This window comes from Lissotriton helveticus, chromosome 12, assembly GCF_964261635.1.
Source record: "Lissotriton helveticus chromosome 12, aLisHel1.1, whole genome shotgun sequence".
NCBI classification, from domain to species: domain Eukaryota; kingdom Metazoa; phylum Chordata; class Amphibia; order Caudata; family Salamandridae; genus Lissotriton; species Lissotriton helveticus.
In genome coordinates, this window is record NC_136073.1 from 14,313,545 (window position 1) to 14,341,455 (window position 27,911).

At 49.5% G+C, this 27,911-nt stretch overlaps 1 protein-coding gene across 1 annotated transcript in view; it reads left to right on the plus strand.

The window, feature by feature from the left end:
• Positions 1-369: 369 nt before the first annotated feature.
• LOC144799313 (granulocyte colony-stimulating factor receptor-like) overlaps positions 370-27,911 on the plus strand; it is a 116,844-nt gene continuing 89,302 nt past the window's right edge. Inside the window, exons 1-2 of the mRNA XM_078670554.1 lie at positions 370-562; positions 12,555-12,616. Coding sequence (XP_078526680.1) covers positions 370-562; positions 12,555-12,616 — 255 coding nt within the window. The remainder of the gene's footprint in view (positions 563-12,554; positions 12,617-27,911) is intronic.

Consider the following 27,911-nt stretch of genomic DNA (forward strand, 5'->3'; position numbering starts at 1 on the left):
CATGAAGCTGCCGAGAAGAGAAACACGAAGCTGCTGAGGAGAGAAACACGAAGCTGCCGAGAAGAGAAACACAAAGCTGCCGAGGTGAGAAACACGAAGCTTCTGAGGAGAGAAACACAAAGCTGCCGAGGAGAGAAACACGAAGCTGCTAAGGAGAGAAACACGAAGCTGCCGAGAAGAGAAACCAGAAGCTGCCGAGGAGAGAAACACGAAGCTGCTGAGGAGAGAAACACAAAGCTGCCGAGGAGAGAAACACGAAGCTGCCGAGGAGAGAAACACGAAGCTGCTGAGGAAAGAAACACGAAGCTGCCGAGGAGAGAAACATGAAGCTGCAGAGGAGAGAAACACAAAGCTGCCGAGGAGAGAAACATGAAGCTGCTGAGAAAAGAAACCAGAAGCTGCCGAGGAGAGAAACACGAAGCTGCCGAGGAGAGAAACACGAAGCTGTCGAGGAGAGAAACACAAAGCTGCCGAGGAGAGAAACACGAAGCTGCCGAGGAGAGAAACACGAAGCTGCCGAGGAGAGAAACACAAAGCTGCCGAGGCGAAATGAAGGCATCACGTACAGCTGAATTGTTGTTGCCATGGGGGAACAAAAGTAACAATTCTTCGAAAACCTCCATCAAGCAGGTAAGGGAAAGGAAGCCTTCGAGCAAATAAGAAAAGGGAACCAAGGGAACCATAATCACTAAATTGAAAAGGGTTGTAGGGATGGGAACCGAGAAAGGAAGGAAATAATAAAGTGAGAGAACCAGAGGTCGAGTGACAAACTTGATTGTTAGCAGAGGAAGCTGAACCACTGGGAAATGTTACCAGTCGTTAATGCAGCCCTGCCCTGAGGGCCCCAGAAGTTTCTGGCCCTTACCCAGACGCGAAGGGCACATAGTTCTATACTGGCTTCCATGTCGCCGTCTTCCATATTTTTCATGCTTGGCTTCTGCTGATCTTATAGAAAGGCTTGGATACAACTGTGGAAGTGCTGCAGTCCCATGATACGCCTTCTGATTCCTGACAGTAGCAGAGAATCTGCCAGAAACCCTGGGTCCTCAGGAACTGCCTCCGGCAGTCACCATCAACCTACTTTATTTCGGTTGAATGACCATAAAAGTGCTAATGCAATAAATACATATAGTACATAAAAACAGCCACTGTTATGACTGCACGGTCACATAACCAATGAGTGACCTTGTGTGCATCTGGCAGTCAAACCTTCCTCTTAGGGATTTCGTCTATGGTCAATCAATCAATCAGGGAATTGTAAGCGCACTACTCACCCGTGAGGGTCTCAAGGTGGGGATGGGGCTGGTGGAGACGCCACGTCTGTGGTATCATCCCCGCCAAGGGGTGATGGCTTCTCTACCAGGCCTGTACCACTGCACTCAGGCAGTCTAGTGTGCATGGCCTGCCTGGCACAGTCAGCTACGAGGAAGACGGCAGTGGAAATGGTGGAAGGCTAGACAGGCGCAAGAGTGTTTTCAGATGAAAGAGGGGGTTCTTCTTAAGCACGCTCAGGTCAGAAGCTAATGTGGGGCCTGGGGGATAACACTGAAGCAGCCCCAATAGAAGGTGGGCCTGCTTCAAAGTTTACAACTAAACTAAGTTTTCCAAAGAGAAAGAGAATGCACGGCGCGTCCAGCCTCTGAAGCCCTCTAGTGACATCAGACATGTTAGTTGCATCATCATTAATAAATAAGGCATGCATACCTGAAATCTGTAAATGTTTCAACACACGCGCGGGGCCCTGGACAAACCAAAGGTCTGGGAAACCTTGACCTCTCTGGTCCTCCTGATGAGACGTGTTGAAGGGATGGGGGTTATGAGACCAGAGTTGAAGGGATGGGGGTTATGAGATGGGTTGAAAGGAGTAGGGGTTATAAGGCCAGGGTTGAAGGGATGGGGGTCGAGAAAGTCTGGAGAAACAACAAAACCACGGAAGCTCAGGCCACCTACAAGCGCGCCATGACAGAATACCACCAACGCATCAGATCCACCAAAAAGATCTTCATCCAGGACAAAATCCTCGCCAACTCCAGTAACTCGAAAAGAACTCTTCAGCATCATCCAGGAATTCACCAAACCCCCAGCGAAGCCTCGAAGTCACACCTTCCCAGGACCTCTGCAACAAACTCGGATTCTACTTCCAACTCAAGATCAAATCCCTCTACGACAATTTCAACGAACATGCACCCGACACCAAAACCACGCCTACCTCCAGCAACGCCAGTCCACCGTCTCTATATGGACCCCGATCACCACCGAAGAAACCTCCTCGACCATGAACAACGTTCACTCAAGAGCCCCCATGGACCCCTGCCCGCCACACATCTTCCACAGAGCTGCCACCACCATAACTCCCGAACTACGTCGCACCATCAACGCCTCCTTCGAATCCCGCACTTTCCAGACAGCTGGAAATGCGCGGAAGTCAAGCCCCTCCTCAAGAAGCCCTCCGCAGTCTCCACGAACCTCAAAAACTGCAAAACCATCTCTCTCCTCCCCTTAGCTGCTAAAGTCACAGAGAAGATCGTCAATAGCCAACTGACGAACTTCATCGAAGCCAACTCCATCCTCGACTCTTCCCTGTCCAGATTCCGCAGCAAGCACAGAGACCGCCCTCCTCGCCACCACAGACGACATCTGCACCCTCCTTGACCAGGGCCACATGGCAGCACTCATCTTACTTGACCTATCTGCAGCCTTCGAACACCATCTCCCACTGCACTCTCACCATCAGTCTCTATGACGCCAGTATACAGGGAACTGCCCTCGAATGGATCCGCTCCTTCCTCACCGGCCGAACCCAAAGAATCAGACTCCTGTCTTTTCTCTCCATACCCACAGAGATCAACTATGGAGTACCCCAAGGATCATTGCTCAGCCCAGGGTTGGACTGGCCATAGTGGGCACCGGGCATTTCCACGGTGGGCCGCCAGGGTTGGGGGCCAGTGTTGGGCCCTTGGGGGCCGATTTTGTTACAGGGTCGTTTTTGCAGCATAGCTGCAATATCGGCCGCTGTATCGAAATCGGCAGAAACCGGCCCTGGTAAACAGCTCGGCCGCACCCCCAAACTCCGGGGGGCGGGGGGCTGGCCAAGCACTTTGCCAGGGCTGGTTTTGGGTCCCAGTCCGGCCCTGGCTCAGCCTCACGCTATTCAACATCTACATGGCCCCCCTGGCCGCCATCGTCAGAAAACATGGGTTCAGCATAGTATCCTACGCCGATGGCACCCAGCTCATCCTCGCCCTCACGAGGCAACCCAACATTACCAGACTCAGCTTCCAGGAAGGAATGAAAGATGAAACCAATGTGGGATCACACTGCTTCACCTCCCAGCGGGTCGCCCCTGAGCATTGTGGTCAATGCAGTTCACCAAGCGTGTGTGCTTTCAGAATTGTCTCGAGTAATTACAAAGTTGTAGTGGCCATCTCTATACACGTGTTTCTGGATCATTATCCGTCATCAGTAGAGATTCAACATCAACTATTTGGAGTTGCTGAGCAGGCTGCCAAAGTATTCTCAGGTCACAGTACCTCTCAAGGCGCGCAGGTGCCTCTCCACGAGCTCGTCAGCTCAACCGGCTCGAGGGAGCCTTTTAAACAGGAAACCAATGTGGGATCCCACTGCTTCACCTCCCAGCGGGTCGCCCCTGAGCATTGTGGTCAATGCAGTTCACCAAGCATGTGTGCTTTCAGGATTGTCTTGAGTAATTACAAAGTTGTACTGGCCATCTCTATACACGTGTTTCTGGATGGGGGTTATGAGACGGGTTGAAGGGATGGGGTTTATGAGACCGATTGAAGGGATGTGGGGTTATGAGATTGGCTGAAGGGATGGGGGGTTATGAGATGGATTTAAGGGATGGGGGTTATGAGACCGATTGAAGGGATGTGGGGTTATGAGATTGGTTGAAGGGTTGGGGGTTATGAATCCAGGGTTGAAGGGATGGGGTTATGAGATGGGTTGAAGGGATGGGGGGTTATTAGACCAGGGTTGAAGGGATGGGGGTTATGAGATGGGTTGATGGGATGGGGGTTATGAGATGGGTTGAAGGGTTGGGGGTTATGAGACGGGTTGAAGGGATGGGGGGTTATGAGATGGGTTGACGGGATGGGGGGTTATGAGATGGGTTAAAGGGATGGGGGTTATGAGATGGGTTGACGGGATGGGGGGTTATGAGATGGGTTGAAGGGACGGGGGTTATGAGATTGGTTGAAGGGATGGGGGGTTATGAGATAGGCTGAAGGGATGGGTGGTTATGAGATGGGTTGACGGGATGGGGGTTATGAGATGGGTTGAAGGGACGGGGGTTATGAGATTGGTTGAAGGGATGGGGGTTATGAGATGGGCTGAAGGGATGGGGGGTTATGAGATGGGCTGAAGGGATGGGGGGTTATTAGACCAGGGTTGAAGGGATGGGGGTTATGAGATGGGTTGATGGGATGGGGGTTATGAGATGGGTTGAAGGGATGGGGGTTATGAGATGGGTTGAAGGGATGAGGTAATGAGATGGGTTGAAGGGATGGGGGTTATGAGATGGGTTGACGGGATGGGGGGTTATGAGATGGGTTGACGGGATGGGGGTTATGAGATGGGTTGAAGGGTTGGGGGTTATGAGACGGGTTGAAGGGATGGGGGTTATGAGATGGGTTGATGGGATGGGGGTTATGAGATGGGTTGAAGGGTTGGGGGTTATGAGATGGATTGAAGGGATGGGGGTTATGAGATGGGTTGAAGGGTTGGGGGTTATGAGACGGGTTGAAGGGATGGGGGTTATGAGATGGGTTGAAGGGTTGGGGGTTATGAGACGGGTTGAAGGGATGGGGGGTTATGAGATGGGTTGACGGGATGGGGGGTTATGAGATTGGTTGAAGGGATGGGGGTTATGAGATGGGTTGAAGGGATGGGGGTTATGAGATTGGTTGAAGGGATGGGGGTTATGAGATAGGTTGATGGGATGGGGTTATGAGATAGGTTGAAGGGTTGGGGGTTATGAGATGGATTGAAGGGATGGGGGTTATGAGATGGGTTGAAGGGTTGGGGGTTATGAGACGGGTTGAAGGGATGGGGGTTATGAGATGGGTTGAAGGGTTGGGGGTTATGAGACGGGTTGAAGGGATGGGGGTTATGAGATGGGTTGACGGGATGGGGGGTTATGAGATTGGTTGAAGGGATGGGGGTTATGAGATGGGTTGAAGGGATGGGGGTTATGAGATGGGTTGACAGGATGGGGGTTATGAGATTGGTTGAAGGGATGGGGGGTTATGAGATGGGCTGAAGGGATGGGGGGTTATGAGATGGGCTGAAGGGATGGGGGGTTATGAGATGGGTTGAAGTGATGGGTGTTATGAGACGGGTTGAAGGGATGGGGGGTTATGAGATGGGCTGAAGGGATGGGGGGTTATGAGATGGGTTGAAGTGATGGTAGTTATGAGACGGGTTGAAGGGATGGGGGTTATGAGATGGGCTGAAGTGATGGGTGTTATGAGATGGGTTGAAGGGTTGGGGGGTTATGAATCCAGGGTTGACGGGATGGGGGGTTATGAGACCAGGGTTGAAGGGATGGGGGTTGTTAGACCAGGGTTGAAGGGTTGGGGGGTTATGAATCCAGGGTTGATGGGATGGGGGGTTATGAGATGGGTTGAAGGGATGGGGGGTTGTTAGACCAGGGTTGAAGGGATGGGGGGTTGTTAGACCAGGGTTGAAGGGATGGGGGGTTGTTAGACCAGGGTTGAAGGGATGGGGTTGTGAGATGGTTGAAGGGATGGGGGGTTATGAGTCCAGGGTTGAAGGGATGGGGTAATGAGATGGGTTGATGGGATGGGGGTATGAGATGGGTTGAAGGGATGGGGGGTTGTTAGACCAGGGTTGAAGGGATGGGGGGTTGTTAGACCAGGGTTGAAGGGATGGGGTTGTGAGATGGGTTGAAGGGATGGGGGGTTATGAGTCCAGGGTTGAAGGGATGGGGTAATGAGATGGGTTGATGGGATGGGGGTATGAGATGGGTTGAAGGGATGGGGGGTTAGTAGGCCAGGGTTGAAGGGATGGGGGTTATGAGATGGGTTGAAGCGATGGGGGTTATGAGACCGATTGAAGGGATGGGGGGTTATGAGAGGGGTTGAAGGGATGGGGTTATGAGATGGGTTGAAGGGATGGGGGGTTATTAGACCAGGGTTGAAGGGATGGGGGGTTATGAGACGGGTTGAAGGGATGGGGGGTTATGAGATGGGTTGACGGGATGTGGGGTTATGAGATGGGTTGATGGGATGGGGGGTTAGTAGGCCAGGGTTGAAGGGATGGGGGTTATGAGATGGGTTGATGGGATGGGGGTTATGAGATGGGTTGAAGGGTTGGGGGTTATGAGATGGGTTGACGGGATGTGGGGTTATGAGATGGGTTGATGGGATGGGGGTATGAGATGGGTTGAAGGGATGGGGGGTTAGTAGGCCAGGGTTGAAGGGATGGGGGTTATGAGATGGGTTGAAGCGATGGGGGTTATGAGACGGGTTGAAGGGATGGGGTTATTGGACCAGGGTTGCTGCCCCCCTTGTGGTCTTGCTCTCTGTTGTGTGGGGGCTCCTTGAGGTAGACTCGGTGTGGCCAGGCCTGACCCTCTGAATTACATAATGAATGAAGGGGCGCCTAGAAGCTGTCCTCCTTCCAATTCTGATATGAGATGCAGGGGGATGTGGGGTTTCTAACAATCCCGCAGAAATCCCCACTGGTCCTAGAGTTAGCCCATGGCTTGTTAGCGCGGTCTGCGTGACATCTGGTGGCATCTGGTGACGCACATCCGGCGCCGCACGCTGACCCCAATCTGCAGCCACGGTTGTATTCCAATGATTGCCACCACTGGAGAGGGGCAGCTCTGCACGCGTGCCATGCACCGGGGCACTGGCGGGGGCCAGTCGTTCATGTGAGGCCGCCATCTTTCATGTGTATCCAGGGCGTCGTGTGTGCACGTCACAGGCGGTGCACGCTCTCACGACAGACTTAAATCACACATGGGACACGCTGCCTGCCTGACGTGTGCTCGGTAATGCATAGGCTGGCGGCCTCAAGTGTGCAGTGAGACGTCAGGAAAACTTCAGCGCCTGTCAGCAAATGAAGGGGAAAGTGTCCAGGGGCCCATAATAATCCGAGCAATGCGCCTTGTTTCAATGTGGGGGCTGTCACAGGCTCACGAAGAAACAAGAGGGAGTGGTGACGCGGGGGCTGTCACGGAAAGGAGACATGCACAACAGAGACTGGTGGCAGCTGTAAAGGCCGTGACATCACTGGAGTCAGGGCCGCCTTTTGGCCTGGGCGCCCTGGGCCCGGGCACAGGGCGCCAATACTCAGCAGAACCTACAACCTGTGCGCATAAATGTGGCAAAGAGCAGCGCCCCCTGCCCCCGGGGGCCAGTGATTTCCCTTAAAGTGTGACTTTTCTCCTTGGAGCTCCTTGACACCGACAGCTAAGCGCTGCGCTCTACTTGTCTATGACGTCACTTGGGGCATGGAACTCTCTTGATGACGAAGTAGAAAGTTTCACCTTTGTGACACCGTCGTGTATTGTTAAGGTCGCCTCCTTATTGGCCAGTCCGTGATGACGTGACCCACAAGTAAGTAAGTACATTTTTATTATGTATAGTTAATTAAAACCAGTACATTCGCTACATGATCCACAAGAATTATGGATCAATAGTGGGTGAAATGATGCTTCTGGGCTGACGCAATGATGGGGCAAATTATGGGGCAATGAGAAACAAGGTATGTGACGTACTACTCAGCTATGCGACTGAGTTATTACTCATTTTAGGGTATATTCAGTGGCACGTGTGTTTTACGCAAGAAAGCTATATGCACACGTCACACCCAAAGTGTCATTCAAATGCAATCAATTTCTTGCATAAAAGCACAAAACTAATATATTATTTAATTAACCTGTGTGTCTCGCAGATTTAAATTGTTTGCGCTCAACAGACCGCGTTGCAGTCCGCGGCGTGAGCATGCGCGCGCTCCTTGTAATAATAAAAGGTGCGCCGCTTTAATTCTGTGCATTCCGTTTATTCCCTCTCAGATGTACCCTGGTTTCAGGCTCGTGGCCACCGGATACCTGGGATTGTAGATTAACCATTAATTCTTACGTCACTGGCATGAGATGTGTTGTAACACTTGCCCTGCCGCCCCTCCTGGGGTCTCCGCACCTGAGAGCAGCCTTGTTATGACGTCATTTCACCCTATCCCCCTGTATTTTGTGGTTATGTATGCAGCGTCGCAGGGTCAGAGGTCAGGTGTGGGGTGCAGGGTTATCTGATATGTGAGCCTGCCCCGTGGTGATGACATCACTGAGGTTGTTGTTCCTGAGAGGCGCCGAGAAGCTACAGGCGCTCCCTGTGGAGGTGGGGACGCTCTCATCAAGTTATGAATGAGTGGGGGCGGTGCCCCCCCCCTCCCTTCTTCACAGAGATGAGGCCCCCACCCTCTCCTGTGCGCCTAACTGGTCCAGCACGGGGTAGGGGTTCGAGTAGGCACCCCCCCCTCCCTGGGAGGTGTGGGGCCGCCCCCTCATTATGCACCCCCAGGTATATTAAGGAAAAATCAGACAGACGGGGCAGAGCAGAGGCAGCGCGCGCCAGACTCACAGCCCCGGAGACATCTCACGAGAGACTGCCCAGCCACCCACGAGAGACTGCCACCCACGAGAGACTGCACAGCCACCCACGAGAGACTGCACAGCCACCCACGAGAGACTGCCCAGCCACTGAGACATCTCACAAGAGACTGCCCACCCACGAGAGACTGCCCGGCCACCCACGAGAGACTGCCCGGCCACCCACGAGAGACTGCCACCCACGAGAGACTGCCACCCACGAGAGACTGTTCGGGCATTGAGACATCCCACGAACAACTGCCCAGCCACCCACGAGAGACTGCCCGGCCACCCACGAGAGACTGCCACCCACGAGAGACTGCACAGCCACCCACGAGAGACTGCCACCCACGAGAGACTGCACAGCCACCCACGAGAGACTGCACAGCCACCCACGAGAGACTGCCCAGCCACTGAGACATCTCACAAGAGACTGCCCACCCACGAGAGACTGCCCGGGCACCCACGAGAGACTGCCACCCACGAGAGACTGCCACCCACGAGAGACTGTTCGGGCATTGAGACATCCCACGAGCGACTGCCCAGCCACAGTCCCGAGAGAGCAAGCGAAGAAAGGCGCAAAAGACAGTTCAATCCGAGACGCCCGGGGGCGTCGTGGAAGAGGCCGCGCAGCGCTGGTGAGTGCACACGAGGGTCCCAGTCCCCGGGGGTCACACGAGGGAGAGAAAAGTTCACACGAGCGCGAGCACAGGCAGGGCTTTAAAGGGGCCGGGGCCCTCCGGATCCCACACCCGACAGTATTTATAATGACGTTGAAACGGGTCCTTATCGGCCCTAAATGACGCCCTTAACTGTGTGATCGATTTATGAACAATTTATGTAAAATACTTTTGAGGTTGTGCAGCATACTACTCGTGTATGGTGCTTACTGTGAACTGAGTGGCTTCTAGGCGCTTGTGTGGCTTCAGGGTGCTGTGAGGGGTGGTTATAAGGGACCACGGCTGAGAGCTCTGGAGCGGAAGCCGAAGGAAGAGTCAGTTCTCCCCGTGCCTCTCAGTGGGTCGGAGAGATGTTCAGAACACCTGCTCATCCAGTCCTTGGCCTCTCTGCTGATCACGTGTGCGCCGCTTTAATTGCGAGTCTGTGTGAACGGGATTGAAGGAGGGGCAGAGTGGTCGAAATATTGATGGGGAGAAAGTGAAAGAAAACGCAGTGCTTAGAGGTGAATGAGGGGTGTGTGTGGGCTGGGGGTGCTGGAGTGAATGGGGTGCACGCAGGAGAAACTGGAAGAAGGGCACAGAGAGGAAGGAGGGAGGGGGAGACTCTAGCAGTGGCGATTTCACAGACTCCTGTTTTCAATTAGAGTTATTCACAACAACATCAGTGTTGTTATTCATTTATCTCATCCTGCAAAAAAGCATTGGCAAAGCCAAATAAGACTGGTTTGTTTCCGATGCGTGTCCATCACAGCGTAATAGTATTCCACACTCAAGAAGAAAGCGCACAGAAGCACCACAATGCTGTCTAGCGGCAAATGCAGGGCTTTAGTGTGCTTGTCTTAAGCCACGCCCCTTGGATAAGCTTCTCAGCTCGCACCCCTTTAGAGACCCTTCACTTTCGTGGCCGCTTTCAAGCCTGGAGCACAGGGCTCTGTGCACGTGAGTGTGCACGCACCTGTCCCGTGCAGCGGTGTGCGCACGTGCCTGCACGGACACTGGGAGCTTGCACAAGTGCATAAGCACCCGTGTGAGTCTGCACGAGTGCCCGTGATGAGTGTACACAAGGCAGTAACAGGGCATTATTTCCTGTTTGAATGTACAGGAGACTTTAATCATCGTTACTGGAAGTAGTATTGGGTCACCGGCGCGGCTCAGAAATGTTTCATTTAAAAGCAGTTGTATCATGTCAGCTGAGCCCAGGTCACCCGAAGGTACCCCACACTCGTGTATGAAAGACTCACTCACTCACTCATCCATCCACAAAGCTACCCACCCACCCACCCATCTATCTATCTATCTATCTATCTATCTATCTATCTATCTATCTATCTATCTATCTATCTATCTATCTATCTATCTATCTATCTATCTATCTATCTATCTGTCTATCTGTCTGTCTGTCTGTCTGTCTGTCTGCCTATCTATCTATCTATCTGTCTGTCTATCTATCTATCTATCTGTCTGTCTATCTATCTGTCTGTCTGTCTGTCTGTCTGTCTGTCTGTCTGTCTGCCTGCCTGTCTGTCTGTCTGTCTGTCTGTCTGTCTGTCTATCTATCTATCTATCTATCTATCTATCTATCTATCTATCTATCTATCTATCTATCTATCTATCTATCTATCTATCTATCTATCTATCTATCTACCTACCTACCTGCCTGCCTGCCTTCATTTATATAATCTATCTTTGCGGTACTCATAGTATGGCCCACGGGCCGCCAGCGGCCCAGCAGGCCTTCCTTGGCGGCCTGTGGACCTTTCAGATAATGTACCCATGGCCCCCCAGAGAGAGAGCGAGCAAGAGAAAAGTGTGGAGAGAGAGAAAGTGTGGAGTGAGAGAGCGAGAGAGCCGGACAGAGAGAGAGAGACTGACAGAGAGGGAGACACTGACCGACTAAGAGAGAGACTGACAGACAGAGAGAGAGACTGACTGAGAGAGAGGCTGACCGAGAGGGAGACACTGACTGACTAAGAGGGAGACTGACAGAGAGAGAGACTGACTGAGAGAGAGGCTGACCGAGAGAGAGGCTGACTGACTAAGAGAGAGACTGACTGAGAGAGAGACTGACAGAGAGGGAGACACTGACTGACTAAGAGAGAGACTGACAGAGAGAGAGAGACTGACTGACTGCGAGAGAGACTGACAGAGAGAGAGAGAGACTGACTGACTAAGAGAGAGACTGACAGAGAGAGAGAGACTGACTGAGAGAGAGAGAGAGAGAGAGAGCGACTGACTGACTGTCTGAGAGAGAGAGACTCGGGGTTTCTAGACTTAAACTCTCTCAGATGGTGCCGGCCTTTCTTTCTCTGGATCCGGGGGACAAACCGCTATCACTGACATCGAGAAGTTATGCTGTAATTATTTGGGAGTTACTTGGATTTGTGGACAGAAGAAGATGGGGGCTCGGGCCAGATTATGTAAAACTGGAAGAGGGACTGAGTTTCTCTAACTTTGGGAGCGAGGGGGGCAGGTTGCGGGAAACAAGTTGATTGTATTCTCTGATAATTGTTTCCTTATTATTTTGGGTAATTGTTGGTTCTTGGTGGCTGTAAGTCGGCTGCTGACCACAGCAGTGACTGGGCTCTGGTTTCCCACAAATGAGCGAGGAGGCCGAGGGCGATCATACCCATTTCCTGGGTTGAGTCAGCATGAGGCGCGCGGCATGGGGGCAGCAAGCCCGGGGGAGGGAGGGACACTGACCAGCTCCGAGGTCCCCGGGAATTGCGGGTGCTGTGGGGGGAGGAATGGGAGAGCCCCCAACGGAGAGCTGGAGAGGCAGCAGGAAGAGCATGTCCAGCGTCCCCTCTGGAGAGCCAGGGGACTGCAGGGACACAAGCTTCAATATAGTGCAAAATAACAAAAACGACGAAAGCCGTACACGTGCACACCGCCTGTCCAAGCGCGTGCACATCTCCTGCCCCCCTTTGGAAGAAAAGCAATGACAATAGATCTCGCTAAGGCGAGCAGCGCATGCGCTGCGTCGCTAGGCGAGACCTAAAAAGGAGGGGTAGAGGTAGATGGTACCCACAAATTGAGCAAATAAGAGGCAAACTAAAACCCAGAGAGAACAAGAACTGAAAACACCAGTGTAAGTGAGGCATGGCTGTACAGGCAGGCTAGCTAAATGTGCCAACCTCCTTGAGGTGCTATAAGGCAACATTGATATAACGCTCTGCAAATCTGATTAAATGAAGATATTAATGTGTTCAGGAAATGATACAGTTTCTTTCTTCCATTTCTAGTGCTGCATAAGATTACTCTGAGGCCGAGGAGTAGTGAAGTTAAAAAACAAGAGCGTCGACAGGTATGTTTTTCCACCTTCCAATTACCCGTTTCCATTCCAACAAACTTTATTACCGTTAGTATAGACCATAAAAAGTAGATGGTAAAAAGAGTTACAATAAAAACAGATAACCCAAACCAATAAATTACAGATAAGGTAAGAACACAAATTGCATATTTAGCAGCATTAGAGTATATCACAGTGTGGGAGGTTCGTGGGATTCAAGGCTTTATCTCGTCCTCAGCCAGCTACCAAGTCAAATACCCTGTGTAAAGCCACAACAATCATAAAAATAAACCCATACCATTTTGATGTAGTCAGATTTCAGTTCATCATTAATGTTGATTGTTAAAATATGGAAGGGGTTAAAAATAAGTTAAAAAGGTTACAATGTATCAATGTATGCACTATGGGAGTTTTGAAATTGCGGTGGCGAGTTTAACAGCACCCTACGATTATGCCACAATGAGTTTAAAAATTGGGACACGGCAAAAACAATGGGTGGGTGAGTATCACATTTCAAGATTCTAAATGCCTAATGTAAGTTCCAATATATTTTTGCACTTCCCCCCACAGTCTGTGCTAGCTTGAGACTTGCTTTGGCTAGTTGTGGGCCCCACTCAAACGTTTCGGACAGCGTGACACCTAGATAGTCGAAGACTGTCACCCTCGCGAGCAAGGTATCATTTAGGGAGGGTTTTGGGCGGGATGTGTTCGCTGGATCGAAGACCATGAATCTGGTCTTCAATGTGTTGATCTCTGGCCCCCTGTTTTTGCAGAATGTAGCAAATCTATCAAGAACCCTCTGGATGCCCATGGGCGACTTAGATAGTAACAAAGAGTCGTCCGCGAACATCATTGCTGGGACTTTACTACGCGCCAGCTTTGGGGCATCGTTATCCTTTACCTCGTTTAGTTGGGCAACCAGAGCGTTGAAGAAAAGGCAAAACAGGGTAGGGGCGAGAACACCCCACTGCCTTTCTCCTCTGTTAACTGGGAAGCGGGAGGTCAGTTCCCCAAATTTCCCGTACCTTACTTGGGCAAAGTTGCCCTCGTGCAGTCTCCTGATCAAGATCAGAAAGTAGGGGGGGGGGGGGGATTTCCCAGGTGTTAAAGTACCTCCCACAGTTTGTCTTCAGGGACCAAATCAAATGCCGTTTTCAGATCAACAAATATCAAGTAGAGGCTGCCACCCTCTGTTGACACCATCTTCCAGTATAATAGTTGGAGTCTAAAGATGGTAGAAATATTGGGGCATATTACCAACGATTAGCGATATTTATCGCTAACTAGGCTTAGCAACGATTTCTTTATCGCTAAGCATCGCCGGAAATTTTCGCTGAGATAACTTGCTATTAGCAAGGTTTATCTCCAAAGCGATATATTTTCCGGCGATAGCATGAATATCACTGAGAATACAGCGATATTCACGCATTTGCGACAAAATGCTCTTAGCCATGATATCCACCTCCCATTGGATAACATGGCTAAGAAGTGGTCTGAGCAGGCGTTAGTTTTTGGAGATATTCGCGCTTAGCGCGAATATTTCCATCGCTACGCCTGCCTTGCTAATAGGCGATAGCGACGTTATCGACTGCTTTCAGTCGCTAATGGGTTGGGTACGCCCACTTTGCATGTCATTAGCGATAAACATCGCTGACATGCAAAGCGGGCCCCAAACCGCTCGCTATCGCCTAAAGGCTGTCGCTAACATCAGTTAGCGACAGCTTGCTAATGGGGCGATAGAATTATCGCCGCTTAGCGGCCGAAAACGGATGCTAAATCGGCGATAATTGTCTATCGCCCCCCTTGGTAATATGCCCCTCTGTTTCTAAAACCGGCTTGGTATGAACTCAAGATTTCATGCTTCTCCATCCACACATGAAGGCGATCAAGGAGGACCCTTGCAGACAGTTTCTGGGTGATATCGATCAAACTGATCGACCTATGGTTGGTCGGCAGGAGATGTAAAAAAAGGGTCAGGGACAACCAATAAACAAAGATCCTTAAGTATTGCCCGGCGGTGTCGCCTCTTGAACCCACAAAATATTAATCAATGAAGAGGCAGGCGCTGGAGACTGGAAGGCAGGAAACAAGGATTTATTTTCTCCGGAGGAGAACACATCAGTTCAGACAGCAAGTATCGTCACGAGGTGCTCTAACCGCATCTCTGAGGCCTGGCCTCTTATACACAGGTTTATGATCTTTATTGCAGGTAACACATTCTTGCAATGCTTTGAAGTATGAAAGGACATCCTCGGAATCTCCCCTTCAGGCCCGTTCCCACACACATTTACAGTTGAAGTCCCCACCCCGGTCACAACAGGTGATAATTATCGCGCAGCTGGACATTCCGCCGATTCACGGGATGTGTGGGGTTGATCGGATCTCATAGGGAGGGGCTTTGATCAATTCGAGGGTCCTTTAATGGGGGAAGCTTCCTACTGTACGGGGGGGCAATAAACAGTATCCGCAGGGCCAGGTGGCGGCCTGGGAACGAGGAAGACAAACAGGCACACAGGAAAAGGGGGTTTGTATCGAAGGGCCTGGGACCATGAAAGGAATGAAGGGAGGTGTCGCGCTGGGAACAAGATGGGATTCCGAGGCAGAGCTGCGCTGAAGAGGGGTTTATGACCCAGGGCATGTGAGAGCGGGGGTGGCCAGTGCGTGGGGGGGGGGGCTTGTGAGGGCGAAGAGCTGTGCTGGGGGTCAGTGGCGTGCAGAGGGTGGTTCTGATCGAGGCACCTAAAATGGCGGGTGCGCACGACAAAAAGTGTGGCATCAGGGGAAAAGGCAAGATGGCGCAGATAATGTTTACCAAACCGTACTAATTTTCCACAGTCCTCCCTTTAACATTCCCAAGACATCTTGCTGGCCTAATTCCTATCCATGTCTACTGTGGCAGTCATAAGTAAAGAAGTAGGAACCCAGGTGAAGGAGCTGTAAACATTACATTTAAAATCTTTCATCTTAGGAGGCGGACCCATCGTTAAGCTCATTGCAGGAAAGTCATAGTAATGCAATATCGGACAAAAAAACGATTCTGTAGTGAGAGCGTCGGGTACATTTCATAAATGCTTATAGTCATTCGGAATATGAACTGATAGGTTATTACATATGTAAGTTCATTTCGTATTCGGTTGGAGCATAATCAATACAATGGAGGCTGGGAGAGAAATGAGACGTAGCAAAAACGATAATCAGGGGTGTCACTGTTCGAAGGGGAAGTCTTATTGTCGTGGACCATTATTAGTGAGTTCTCAGCATTCTTTGTCGTCTTCTGTTGGCACTGTTGAGCACCGGCGGTGGAGCTATGTGTCCAGCTCTATTCTAGGTCCTGCGTTGCAGGGCATGACCTTTTCCTCGCTTTCCTGGTCAAAAAGGTCCTTTTTCGCCCTGTGTCCTAACTATTCTTTCATGGGTGCCTTAGACAGGGCACCCAAGTTTCATTTTAGTTTGCAACAAAACCCTATTCTATCTGACCGCAGTTTTTCTTTTTCGAGTCGATTGTCAAAGAGTTCAGGTGGAAGAAGGGGGTGTGTGAGTAGTCCTTAGGGTAGGTCGGAGGAAAAGGGGATGGAGCAGGGCCAGATCGGGAACAGACCAGGGGGACGGAAAATTTCAGGTAGGCGGGCCCATGACCGAGTTCAGAGGGCGGGGACTTTTTGGCACATGTTGATCATCGAGCAGGGGCATCAGGTCAGCCCTTTCCTTTCATTTTGTCGGACACAGTGCCTCGTCCTGCGACTCCTTACTGTTGCGGTCTCGCCTTGGCCAATGTCGCAGATGTTCCACGAACTGCAGTCAGGCCGCGTGCTCCCACATCCGGTCTCTCTCTCCTCCGACAGTGGTACCCTTAAATGAGTTTGAAAAGACAGTCTTTAGAGAATTGGCAGAGGAAGGTAATCACATAAGTCTATTTCTCTCCCAACTCCAAGCAACTGGGAAACATCCGTTACATTGGGGTTTACAACCAACATATAAATAATTGATGATGGGTTTGCTCGATTTCCTATAACTTTCCTTCGTAACTATTTCTTTGGTGTTTGTTGGTATTACATTCATTGTCGTGGTACGAGATCTGATACCTATCCATTGCATTTGTTTATTACAGTCACGTCAGTTCTTCTGGCAGAGACCCACTTTCCTAGTACGAGCCTTACGAAGCTATACCGTTCTCCAGGGCTTTGTATTTTACGAAAGAGTGCAACGTGCTATCACCATGGTCTGATAGGCATCTTTCTGAGGAATGAACATAGGCTAAACAATTTTCCATTATATCAATGCATCCCATCTTTCAGCTAAACATTTTACTTTCAACAGGGTTTACTGCAACAATTTCTTCATTTCGGTCTAATCTTAACTTCGCAAACATCATTCTAATTTCTACATAGTCTCTTACAACCTGACTACTTCATTAAAAACCGGGGGCTTGCGATAACTATTCGACTCATCCTTGGGGTGACCGGGGTCTTATGGAAAACAACTAGGAACATAGCAAACTGGGGTGAGGGACTATCGTCTTGCTTTGTGTCATGAGGGCGTTATCTAGCAGGAGGCCACAGTTCAGTTGGTAAGCGTTCAGTGACATTTCTCGAATTCTATACTCTGTAGCTTGCTCATCAGCAAATCATTTCTAGGAACAACGGCTGGCCTGTGTTAGTTGTAAGTCGACCCATCTCTTACAACCGGGGGTGAGGGACATTTTTTTCAAACTCTCGTCCGGGGCAGCTGATACAAAAACTGGGAAGACGGGGATGCTTCGATCACTTTTACTGTTTGGGTATTGAGACAATTCGGGACGGGGAAGGTCGCGTTACCTGAGGCATTTTTATCATAGAAGCCACTGACATGTAGTTCCCTTATTACGGGTCAGATTAGGGAACCTCAGTCGTCTTACCTGTCCTTTCCTTTTTGGCCAATTCTAGGTTTCATCAATATTTAGCAGAAAGGAGAGGTAGTAACATGGCATCAAGGTGATTTTATTTAAGACAAATTTGTGCAAATACTTGCGGTATTTGGAGCCAATTTGGTGGTGCACCAGGGGTGGTGGTTTGCCAATTAGGTGTCAGTCGTTAGGAAGAGTGAGAGTGTGGAGGAGAGAGAGAGAGAGAGAGAGAGAGAGAGAGAGAGAGAGAGAGAGAGAGAGAGAGAGAGAGAGAGAGAGAGAGAGAGAGAGAGAGAGAGAGAGAGAGAGAGAGAGAGAGAGAGAGAGAGAGAGAGAGAGAGAGAGAGAGAGAGAGAGAGAGAGAGAGAGAGAGAGAGAGAGAGAGAGAGAGAGAGAGAGAGAGAGAGAGAGAGAGAGAGAGAGAGAGAGAGAGAGAGAGAGAGAGAGAGAGAGATGCAACAATAGGCTAAATAGTACACGTGCGACATGGGGAGTGGCCGTGTATTAAGATAGGTTATTCAGCGCATTACACAACATGAGATATTACGGGTCTGTGTTAGAATTTCGAAAGCATGCAGTTTGGGACGGACGAGCATTAGGCCGGGTACAAAGGGACATGCATTGAGTAAAAGGCATCATTGTGTCGCATTTCTCGCACTCTCGGTCCTTTGACTAGGTAAGTCAATGCTTCAGTCGCATAAAAACATTTTCTCATAGTTTCAGACATACGTGACATGTGCTCATTCACGCAACACGGATTAGGGGTGATCGTGTTTCATCATATCATACAACTTATTGGCTCTTTCGTTACAAGAGTAGTTTGTGGGTGTCCTTAGGTGCCACCTTGCAGCGTTAGTCCGCTTCATGTATCAGACATGGCGAAGTTTCAGATCTTCTCCATACCTCAGTCGTGATTCCATTGTAACCTGTAGAGGGAGGAAAAGAAGGGGAAGGGAGGGGGAACAACATTCGAGCATATCAAATGCACGGGCACGAAAGTCCTTTACTTATCACATACTCGTCTTATCTCCTCGGGATATAATCCCTGGGGTCTTGGTTTCTGAAGTCAGGGGGGGGCGGGCAGTGTGGCAAGGATGGCGAGCGATAGGTTGTTCACGAGGGAGACGGTCCGAGTGTGGCATTATAGGCCGTGTGTAGGGAAACGTTAAAAATCAGAGGCGCTTAGTGCGAGGTATCTAGTTTGTAGATGTATCTAGCTATCGGGGTCCTTAACATTTTTTTTTTTTCAACGCTGTGATGTCCTAAGGCATATCCGCTCTTCGGCCAACCCTGTTCCCTAGTACCTTTGAGTACCATACCTTTATAACATTCTATCATTTACACCGCTTCACTTTACCCGTCCTTAGAAGTCGAGGTCCTTCTCCATGCGTTAGTTCCTGAGCCAGTCGCATATTTGGAGGCAGAGTATCGTGCCTTAGATTCGATCCTCAATCCGGGGCTGAGCAACCATCTTCTAATAACCTTAAAAAGAGAACAAAGCAGAGCGCACAGAAAAACTCTCCCGCTGATCCCACATTTTACAAAAGCATGCAATACCTGTTCATAGTTTGGAAAACCTTTATTTGCACAATCGTTCAGCATGTAGATATGAGAGTGCAATCGTATTTGGCCGGACACGGCGATGGCTGAAGCGCGTACAGTAGGGGGGGGGGCTATTTTGCAGCATTAAAAATATTTTTAAAGGGTTTATTTAGTCATTTGCAGGAAACTAAAAAGTCTATCAATAGTTGAGGGATCAAGGGGCATTCATTTCATAATTGGAAGCACAGTCAGACTAGTTGCAATCAAACTTCCTAGATGCATACCGTGGGCGTGTGTCATAAGCGATGTTATGTATCAGTTACAATAATATCATAATAAATCGTACATTGAAACCAACATTTTAACGGGATCCTTTTACATGTTCGTCAAGTGAACCCTCCCTCTTTTTCGTCAAGTGTACAAAGGATCATATACATATCTCAGAACATCAAGTCTTATTAGCTAAAAACACCACGAGGTGTTCGTAAGTTCCTATTGACACCGGCGCCATTTTGGGCGAGGCCGGGTTAGCCCGGAAGTAGCATCAGGGACAAAATGTTTCCCACAACCGGCGGTTGGACCAGAGTCCCTTTCGGCAGTTCAAAAAGACTTGTGCTAACAGAAAGGGCAGGTAATGCGGACCGTCAATCAAAAAAAGGGGGGGGGGCAAAATCTCCCCTACCGGGTTACGTTGAGGTTCAGCCGGAACTCGCTCGAATTTGTTAGCCCACAATGTTTCTGGATGGTTCAGATTGAAGCTGGCGCTGACATGAGAGCACCACCATCTTGTGGCTATGTCGTGGTCATTTCGTTAGCGATCAAGGCAGTTGTTCCTCACCGGAAGCCTGCAGGGGCCGAGGGCTCCTGGGACTTTTGTAGAATCTTCAAGGCTGTGGGGATGCTGTCGGAGGTGGGGGCTCGTGCCCCGGTGGGCAAGCGTCCGAGTTACATTACTGGTCAAAGTTACTCTAGCGGCCTAGACCCGCCTTCCAGGGGGCCCAGACGCCGTTTTGAGACCCCGCAGCAGCCGCCCTTCGTCGTGTCTGCAAGAGTGGAAGAGATTTCTTGGGGCGAAAAAATGGAACACCGTGGCGTAGGAGCAGGACATTCGGCTCGGGGCGCTAGGGTGCAGCTGTGGCGCCTCCACCTGGGGAGGCGAGGGAGACTCGTTCGCGCCGCCTCCCTCTCCCAGTGCACCCCACGCCGCCCCTTTTCACGGGTATACATGATGGCCACCCCACATCCCGTGCTCCACAAGTACTCTTGAGGGCCATCGTATGTCTTGTGCTGCGCAAGTATGGTTGCTGGCCATTCTATGTCCTGTGCTGCGGAAGTATGGTCGCTGGCCATCCTATGTCCTGTGCTGCGAAAGTATGTTCGTCGCCCGGCTGGAGGATTTCGGCGCCGGGCCGGGGCTGGGAAACCTCCTACCCGGGGAGGTGGGAGAGGCTCGTTCGCGCCGCCTCTCCCTCCCAGCCCACCTTGCACCAATTCTTCAGCGGAGGTATTTGTGATGGCCGGACCAGGAGATACGAGGGAGGGGGTCATCTGCATCCGCCCCCTCCCTACTCGTGGCCCGGGGGACGCCGTCCTAGGAAGAAGAGGATGGGAAGGCCATTACATGCCGGGCCCGTGGTGCCTCCTGGACATCCCACTGGTGACCTTTTCGATCGATGGCTGTCAGTTACCCCGCCCCGCACGTGCTGTGTGTTTCACCTTCCGGATGGGCGTGACCGGTGACCTGCTGCATTTCGGGAACTTCCGGAGTGGGGGTAGGTATTTTGTTTGGACAGGCATGTCTGGGTAATGGGGGGTTGTCTATGCAGGCCTGTAATCGCTTTTTTTTTTACAGAGTGGGGGGGGGGCAACAGAGAGTAATCAGCCCCATTGCACTCGGAGTTTGAGTTCATTAATGGAATGTATACTAATCTGTCCGAGACTACTCTGTGTATTGTTTCTGTATGTTATCCGAAAGGGTGCCTTTTGTGTTCGGGAACAGTAGCGGTAGTACGGGGTTCGTCACCGGGTAACTTAGAGCTAGACTGGGTTTCCCGTCTTAGCGTTGTTCGATCTATGAGGACTCAAACATGTCGCTGAAATCGGTCTGGCGAAATCTGTGCCATCGGGCGTAATCAAACGTGGTGGTTCTATCCGGCCTGTCCGTGTCAGTCTGATTCATCTTTGTCTCACGCCTTTTCCCTTTCTGCCAGCCTGTTATTTCTGTCGGCCCTCTGCTCTTACCCGTGTTCAGTAGAGTCGGGCATTGGGCTTTCCAGTGCCCGGAATATTTACAAAAAGCACACTGGTTTTGCCCTAAGTCTGGTCGTCCTGCGCGTAGTGTCGGGGGATTACTTTCGGGTCGTTGTGTCTTGGGGTTGTCCTGTCGGTATATCCCTTTACACCGTTCCCTTCCTGCGTTTACTCCTTGGAACCGTGTTGCCGCTATCCCTTCCTTTTGCCTACCAGATGCTTGGAAGGTTGTCTGTCGCGTTTCTTTACCTACTCTGACTTCGTCTCTTTTCTTTTGTTGCATTGCTTCTTTGCGCCACATACCGAGACTGTCGAGCATAATAGGCGTTGTCTTACTACTACAAAGGGCTATTTCTAACGTTTCTATGTTATCAAGATCGAAGGATCCTATCAGTGGCCACTGTTTCTCTTGATTTTCTTTGGTATACTTGTGCCACAGCTTACTATAGGCTATGGTAACTAATCCATACTTTGTGAACATGTCTTTATTAGGGGTGCCTTCCAGCGGAGCTAGATGGTCCACCTCTAATAAACGGTCCGGGTTGAACCAATTACCAATCAATGAGGAGAATAGGCATGACGGATTACAATGGGGCCAAAAGTCAGCACTACCTACCTTATCACTGCGTGCAAAGACTAGACAGAATATTTCTATTCTACGTTGTTTGCAGGCAGCGAATACCTCATGAACCAATATCGAACAGTCAATGTTCGGTCAATCAAACAATCAGTGGGGAGAATAAGTAGGCCCGCAAAGGTCTGCGTCCTCTACCCTTTCACTATCTGCAAAGAGGAACCTGTTCTTTCCTGTTTGCAGACAGAGAATCTCCAGAAAACAATCCGCGAACAGTAGTTCGGGGTCAAACAATTAATCAGTGTGGGAGAGGGAAATCTCCCGAGAACAATCCACGAACCGTAGTTCGGGTTCAAACAATCAATCAGTGGGGGAGAAAGATAGGCATGACGGCTGCGTTACCTATCCTTCACTGCTTGCAAAGAGAGAGAGCCTGTCGTTTCTCCGTTTGCAGACAGCGAATCTCCAAACAAATCAACAAAGAGCAATACTAGTATTTTTCAAACAATCAAACAATCATTTCGCAATTCGTCGTGTTTACACGACCTTACCCGGACCGTATGGACAGTTTCTTGTCTTCCGAATCCAGCGCCCGATCGTCCTCTTTTCCTCGTATTCCTCGCGGCACTCCTGATGGTTCCCAGTCAGGACCGTAGATCACTCGAGAGAGGTCTGTTCGGAACCAGTGAAGTTCAGATGATCGGCTGCCAGACGAGGGTCTATTGGGCAGGAGCTCTCCCGATCGTTGCAGTCGTTCACTCTGTCGTCAGGACCTCTCCCACTGGATCCACGTGTCGCTGATGGGCCCCACGCTTGGGACGCCAATTGTAAAAAAAGGGTCAGGGACAACCAATAAACAAAGATCCTTAAGTATTGCCCGGCGGTGTCGCCTCTTGAACCCACAAAATATTAATCAATGAAGAGGCAGGCGCTGGAGACTGGAAGGCAGGAAACAAGGATTTATTTTCTCCGGAGGAGAACACATCAGTTCAGACAGCAAGTATCGTCACGAGGTGCTCTAACCGCATCTCTGAGGCCTGGCCTCTTATACACAGGTTTATGATCTTTATTGCAGGTCACACATTCTTGCAATGCTTTGAAGTATGAAAGGACATCCTCGGAATCTCCCCTTCAGGCCCGTTCCCACACACATTTACAGTTGAAGTCCCCACCCCGGTCACAACAGGTGATGATTATCGCGCAGCTGGACATTCCGCCGATTCACGGGATGTGTGGGGTTGATCGGATCTCATAGGGAGGGGCTTTGGTCAATTCGAGGGTCCTTTAATGGGGGAAGCTTCCTACTGTACGGGGGGGGGGGCAATAAACAGTATCCGCAGGGCCAGGTGGCGGCCTGGGAACGAGGAAGACAAACGGGCACACAGGAAAAGGGGGTTTGTATCGAAGGGCCTGGGACCATGAAAGGAATGAAGGGAGGTGTCGCGCTGGGAACAAGATGGGATTCCGAGGCAGAGCTGCGCTGAAGAGGGGTTTATGACCCAGGGCATGTGAGAGCGGGGGTGGCCAGTGCGTGGGGGGGGGGGCTTGTGAGGGCGAAGAGCTGTGCTGGGGGTCAGTGGCGTGCAGAGGGTGGTTCTGATCGAGGCACCTAAAATGGCGGGTGCGCACGACAAAAAGTGTGGCATCAGGGGAAAAGGCAAGATGGCGCAGATAATGTTTACCAAACCGTACTAATTTTCCACAGAGAGGTGAGCCCTTTTTAAAAACTGGAAAGATTTCGGCCCCTGCCCAAGTTTCTGGGCTCGCCATACTTCTCAAGATAGCATTAAATATTGCCCGTAAGTAGGGTCCCCAGATTTTTGGTTCTGCCTGGAATAGGTCCCCTGGGAGCTTTGCAGAGAGCAGTCTAGCATCAGAGCAGCCAGACACAGGCTGAACAAAATTCATTTTGAAATGGACATAAAAAGAAATACATGTCCAGCGGGGAGCCCGTCAAAGTGATCCAAAATGCATCTAAGTGCCTCGTGAAGCACCTATGGACCGCTGTGACAGCACTGGCGCTTCAGAGGCATAGCTGTAATGTAATGTAATGTAAGCTGAACTTATAAAGCGCACATTCACCCCACAGGTATCCTGGCTCTGAGATTACCATACATTCTGCTGTGCGCAAATACAACCATACCAGAAAGAAAGTATGCAGAGGTCTGGTCCGGGACCAGGGTTCAATTCCCACCTCGGCGGGTCTTGGGCTCAATTTCCTCAGACCTGATAATTCTCGCCTCGGTGCCTAGTCTAACCATGGGTCCCACTCTGCACCTCTGGGCAATAGCTTGCTTAATCTCCACAACGGCCCCAACAGCGCTAAGGATGCCTGGCTTCACCTTGGGGGTGCCCAGGAGTGGGCACCTCACAGGGAAAGGCCAAGAAGGGTTCCACAGCGGTATGTGTACAGCGACTTGAGACCCCTTCGGGGGTGATACGTGCGCTATATAAGCACTACATTTACATTTACATCAAAGCTACAACTAGGCGTCACCATACCCTAGGGAGGAGCCATGTTTTCAGCTTTTTTGTAAAGTGCAGCAAGTTCTCCGTTTGTCTACGATCAATCGGGAGTTCTTTCCACACCCGCGCAGCTGCAGAACTGAATGACCCACCACCAGTCCTGGTTTTTCAGAATCTGGATGTGCTCACCAATTTTGCTGTTGGTGAACGGAGGGTTCTGGATGGAATATACCAGGTAAACTTGCTCTGCAGGTGTCTGGGTCCCACTCTGTGTACTGCCCTAAAGACAATGCAGAGTGTTTTAAACTGTGGGGCATATTATCAAGGGGGTTTATCTCCGCATTTTTGGCTTTAAAAGCCAAGAAAGCGGAGTTAAATTATCTCCCTATTACCTAGCTGTCGCTAACACCAGTTAGCGGCAGCTAGTAGGAGATAGCGACCATCCTGGGCCCCGATTTGCATGTCAGTGAAATTTATCACTAATGACATGCAAGTGGGCGTGCCAAGATGTTAGCGACTGGAAACAGTCGCTAACATCGCTATTTCCTATTACCAACTTTTGGAGATATTCGCGCTAAGCGCCGAATATCTCCAAAAGCTAACACCTGCCCTGAGCAGTTCTTAGCCATGTTATCCAGTGGGAGGTGGATAACATGGGTAAAAGCATTAGCTCGGTAATGCATGAATATCGCTGACTTTTCAGCGATATTCATGCATTGCGGCCGTTTTTTATCGCATTTGCGATAAACCTTGGTAATACCAAGGTTTATCTGCGATAAAAATCGCCGCAGCTCAGTGGTAAAAATATAATTTTATCGCACAGGCTTGATAATATGCCCCTTAGGGGCATATTATCAAGGGGGTTTATCTCCGTTTTTTTTAAAAGCCAAGAAAGCGGAGATAAAATTATCTCCCTATTACCTAGCTGTCGCTAACACCAGTTAGCGACAGCTAGTAGGAGATAGCGACCATCTTGGGCCCCACTTTGCATGTCAGTGATATTTATCACTAATGACATGCAAAGTGGGCGTGCCATGATGTTAGCGACTGGAAACAGTCGCTAACATCGCTATCTCCTATTACCAACTTTTGGAGATATTCGCGCTAAGCGCGAATATCTCCAAAAGCTAACACCTGCCCCTGAGCAGTTCTTAGCCATGTTATCCAATGGTAGGTGGATAACATGGCTAAGAGCATTAGCTCGGTAATGCATGAATATCGCTGACTTTTCATGCATTTCGGCCGATTTTTATCGCTTAGGAGATAAACCTTGAGAATAGCAAGGCTCCTAAGCGATAAAAATCGCCGCAGCTCGGCGATAAAAATATTGCCGCTAAGCCAACATAGCGATAATTATCGCTAGTTGTTGGTAATATGCCCGTGTATTCTCTGCAAAATAGGTAGCCAATGAAGATATTTCAGGGCTAAAGAAGCAGACGACCTTCGCTGTCTTTTTAAAGCTAACTTGGAAGCTATTGTTTGAATTCTCTGAAGCTTCTTTATCAGAGAATTCGGTGCTCCCAGTAGCAGAGCGTTACAATACTCCAGCCGGCTCAAGATAACACACCTCACCACCTGCGCCCTGGCAGAAGTTGGCAGTAACGGAAGTATTTTCCGTAAAACTCTGATCAGAGATAAGCAGGTGGCAACTGTTTTATTTACTTGGGAGTGTAGTTGTAGACGATTATCAAACAGCACCCCTGATTACGCACTGTCTTAGATGGAATCAGTGGTTTTTCCACAGGGGTGGGCCAGAAATCGGCTGGGAGTGGGCGAGATATTTTGTTAGCCATACAATACACCATTTCTGTTTTTTTCACCATTAAATTGTAAGGCGTTATCCCTAAGCCAATTTGCAGTTCTTCGCGTACACTCATGGAATCTATCATTTGATGCTGCTTGATTCTCTTCCATTGAGAAAATAAGTTGTGTATCGTCTGCGTAGTACACCAATTCTATTCCATAAGATTTACTAATAGGAATAAGTGGGCGCAGGTATATGTTGAATAGAATCAGGCTCATCGCAGATCCCTGAGGGAGCCCGTGCTGGTTGAGACTATTTTTGGATACAAAAGGTGGTGTAGACCCTGCCTGCTGTCTACCCGACAGGTACAATTGATACCAGATCAGTGCCATTCCCTTAATTCCAACATCCATAAGTCTATTTAATAGGATGTTGTGATTAACCGTATCAAATGCGGCTGACATATCTAGTGGTAGGGTAGAAATACCTTCAAGGGGTTTTGTTATTATACAATTCACATAGAATTTCAACAATATTTGAGGTCCTTGTATGTATAAGACCAATAGTGCAAAGCAACAATCTCAAATTTTTATGAAATTTATATAGGTCACTGCAAATGATCCAAAAGAGAAGAGAGGGAGAAGGTGTGTATGAAAAAGTTCGTATTTAATACTCCAAAAATAAATTGTTTTTTTAAAAAGGGTACAGAAATATAACAATGTTATAGGAGAAAATGATTCAAGAATAACAATCAAACAAAAACTCTCTATAACAATTGTAAGCGCTTGTCCGCTTCTTCACAGTTGATCAATTATTTAAACAGACAAAGCGTATATGTCGACGTTTCGGTCTCTAGTCTTGAGTTGAAGAGACCATCCTCAGGACATATAAATCATATCTGGAAAAACCCTGATAAGATGGGGTCTTGTAGCCTCCAAATACACTTTATTGATGATTAAAAAAGGCGATCGATAATGCCCTTCTGTATAGTAAGTGGCATATGCAATCTTCTACTTGAATGTATTTCGGTTGGTTCAGCTCAAATAACTCTCGCAGTTTAATGCGGGCGGTTAAGAATTGTTAATCTACTGCGCAAATTGATGTCGCACAGAGTCTTCCCCTTTACTTTAATTCTTTATGGAAGACAAGAGATCTGCATAATCAGGGTTTTTCCAGATATGATTTATATGTCCTGAGGATGGTCTCTTCAACTCAAGACCAGAGACCGAAACGTCGACATATACGCTTTGTCTGTTTAAATAATTGATCAACTGTGAAGAAGCGGACAAGCGCTTACAATTGTTATAGAGAGTTTTTGTTTGATTGTTATTCTTGAATCATTTTCTCCTATAACATTGTTATATTTCTGTACCCTTTTTTAAAAAACAATTTATTTTTGGAGTATTAAATACGAACTTTTTCATACACACCTTCTCCCTCTCTTCTCTTTTGGATCACTTGCAGTGACCTATATAAATTGCATAAACATTTGAGATTGTTGCTTTGCACTATTGGTCTTATACATACAAGGACCTCAAATATTGTTGAAATTCTATGTGAATTGTATAATAATAAAACCCCTTGAAGGTATTTCTACCCTACCATATCCCTTGCCCAAACCCTCAAGGGTATATTGGGTTGCTCATTTGCCGTTACTATGACATATCTAGTAGCACTAGTATGACCGATTGGCCAGTGTCAGCTCGCATTCTAGCCGCTTAACTGTGGCGCGAATTCCGTTGTGGTGTGGCGGTTTAAACGACTGGGCGGGGCCGTGCCAGCCAACGGACGTGCGCAGCACTACCGAGATAGTGCTCGCGACAGCCGTTGGACGACGCACGCAGCGAAGGGG